This window comes from Penaeus japonicus, unplaced genomic scaffold (genome assembly GCF_977035675.1).
Source record: "Penaeus japonicus unplaced genomic scaffold, GWHDUDI00000001_assembly GWHDUDI00000021, whole genome shotgun sequence".
Lineage (NCBI taxonomy): Eukaryota > Metazoa > Arthropoda > Malacostraca > Decapoda > Penaeidae > Penaeus > Penaeus japonicus.
This window is the reverse complement of record NW_028234423.1, coordinates 12373434-12375933: the sequence shown is the minus strand read 5'-3', so window position 1 is coordinate 12375933 and position 2500 is coordinate 12373434. Positions and strand designations below refer to the sequence as shown.

The 2500-nt window shown below is 41.2% G+C and overlaps 1 protein-coding gene across 1 annotated transcript in view; it reads right to left on the bottom strand.

Annotated features, from left to right (window-relative positions):
• Window positions 1-1772: 1772 nt before the first annotated feature.
• Window positions 1773-2500, bottom strand: part of LOC147469453 (uncharacterized) — a 3527-nt gene continuing 2799 nt past the window's right edge. The window contains exon 4 of the mRNA XM_086549047.1: window positions 1773-2295. Coding sequence (XP_086405173.1) covers window positions 1773-2295 — 523 coding nt within the window. The remainder of the gene's footprint in view (window positions 2296-2500) is intronic.

The window sequence follows — 2500 nt, the reverse complement described above, 5'->3', positions numbered from 1 at the left end:
CTCCTGACCAGTAGCCCACGAGTGAACCAGTTAAACGTCGAATCTCTGTTCATCAACGTCCCGTTTGATGTCTTTGCCTTACTACAGAGGACTCTTCTTCCAGAGAATCCTCATCTTCCGCTGCCTACTGACGTATTCCTTCAGCTGATCCTTCTGTGTGTGGATTCCAACTCTTTCGCAGGACGTTTCAACTCGCAGGCCTTCGGCATTGTTGTGAGCTCTCCTCTCATGGATTACTAATCTTTGTACTTCAGGGAGTACTCCGAGGTGGAGCTTTTTACTTTCATCTCCCTTTGTCCTCCAAAATGGTCGAATTATACCAACGTCTTTGTGCTGTAGCCCCATGAACCTGCTGTCTTCCCGGACTTCCTGGAGAAGCTGAATTCTCTCTCTCCTTCCATACGTTTCAATGTGGAGACCAGCTCTCCTTTCGGTCTTGCAGTGCACGGTAAACCCATATACCAGTGATTCCCACAGTGTGTGCCGCGGTGCACTAGTGTGCCGCCATTATCTCCTTGGTGTGCCGCGAAAATAATATAATTTTGCTAGATTTCGAGAATTCCTCACACTGATCAGCGAGGATAAGTCTAAGACTATATTCTAAGACTATATATGTATATATATATATATATATATATATATATATATATATATATATATATATATATATATATATGTATATTATATATACATATATATATACTGTATATATATTCATATATATATATTATATATATATATATATATATATATATATATATATATATATATATATATATATATATATATATATATCAAAGGGCAGGTGTGCCGCTAAAATATTGGTTGTCTCTTAGTGTGCCGTCATACTAAATAGTTAGAAAACCACTGGTATATACAGTGAGATGCGTGCACGCTTCACCATCCCCTCCATGTTAGAGAGGTGTCGTTATCTTTGAATGGTGAGATCGATTTTTTTCGTCGATCCATCAGCAAGCACGGCTCGCTGATGGATCGGCTTACCCTCGTACTGTGCCCGACACCACGCTTTCAAACGCCTATCATGCCTTTTCCCAGAGACTCATCGACTGCCCATTCTCCGCCTGCCATAGCATGTCTATGTATATACAATATATATTTATATGTATATACAATATATATGTATAAGTGTATTCAATTTATATGTATATGTATATGTAATACAGTATATATATGTATGTATATATATATATATATATATATATATATATATATATATATACACATACAATATATATATATATATACACATACAATATATAGGTATACGTATATACAATATATATGGATATGTATATACAACATATATATGTATATGTATATACAATATGTCTATGTATATATTAATATATATATACACAAATATATTTATGTATATATATACAAAATATATATGTATATGCATATGTATATACGATATGTATGTATTTGCATGTACAGTATATGGATACACAAGTACAAACCAACACACACATACTACACATGTAATATCCTAAGAGGGGAATTCTGATTGCGTTTTCCTGTGCATATACTTCATAAAAGATATCTTCTAGAGACACACAAACTCCATGATGTCTCATGGAATGGTGTTGTTATATTAAAAGGATTCGACAATCTTGATCTTGCATAAAACAATGTATATTATCTAAAAAGGCATTTTCCATGGAATGAAAATATCAATGACGTCTCTCTGGTTTAATAGAAAAGTAACAGCATTAATGAATTGCATTTTAACCCTACAAAGAAATCTGTCTTCATTTTCCATAGTCTCCCTCCCCTGAGCTACCACCGAAGCCTCCGCCAGAACCCCTTCCTTGTCTTCCAAAGCCTCCCTTGGAACCACCACTGTATCCATCCGAAGAACCGCTTCCGAAACCTCCACTGGAACCATCTGCGTGTCCACCTCCGAAGCCTTCACTAGAACCACCTGCGTGTCCACCTCCAAAGCCTCCACTATATCCACCCGAGGAACCGCCTCCACTGGAACCGCCTCTATGTCCACCTCCGAAGCCTCCACTGGAACCACCGCTATATCCACCCGAGGAACCGCCTCCAAAGCCTCCACTGGAACCGCCTCCGTGTCCACCTCCGAAGCCTCCACTAGAACCACTGCTATATCCACCCGAGGAACCATCTCCAAAGCCTCCACTGGAACCGCCTCTGTGTCCACCTCCGAAGCCTCCACCGGAACCGCCTCCATGTCCACCTCCGAAGCCTCCACTGGAACCGCCACCGTATCGCCTCCAGATCCACCTCCGAAGCCTCCGCCAGATGAACCTTTAGGTCCTCCAAGATTGAAGTTGATGGTTGCAGTGGCTCCTCCTGAGCCAAAGCCTCCTCTTCCTCCTCCTCCTCCTCCAGATCCGTATCCTCCACCTCCTCCTCCACCGAAGGATCCTCCTACGCCTCCGCTGATGCCATGTCCTCCTCCCACACCGAAGGATCCTCCTCCTCCTCCGCCAGAGCCGTATGTTCCACCTCC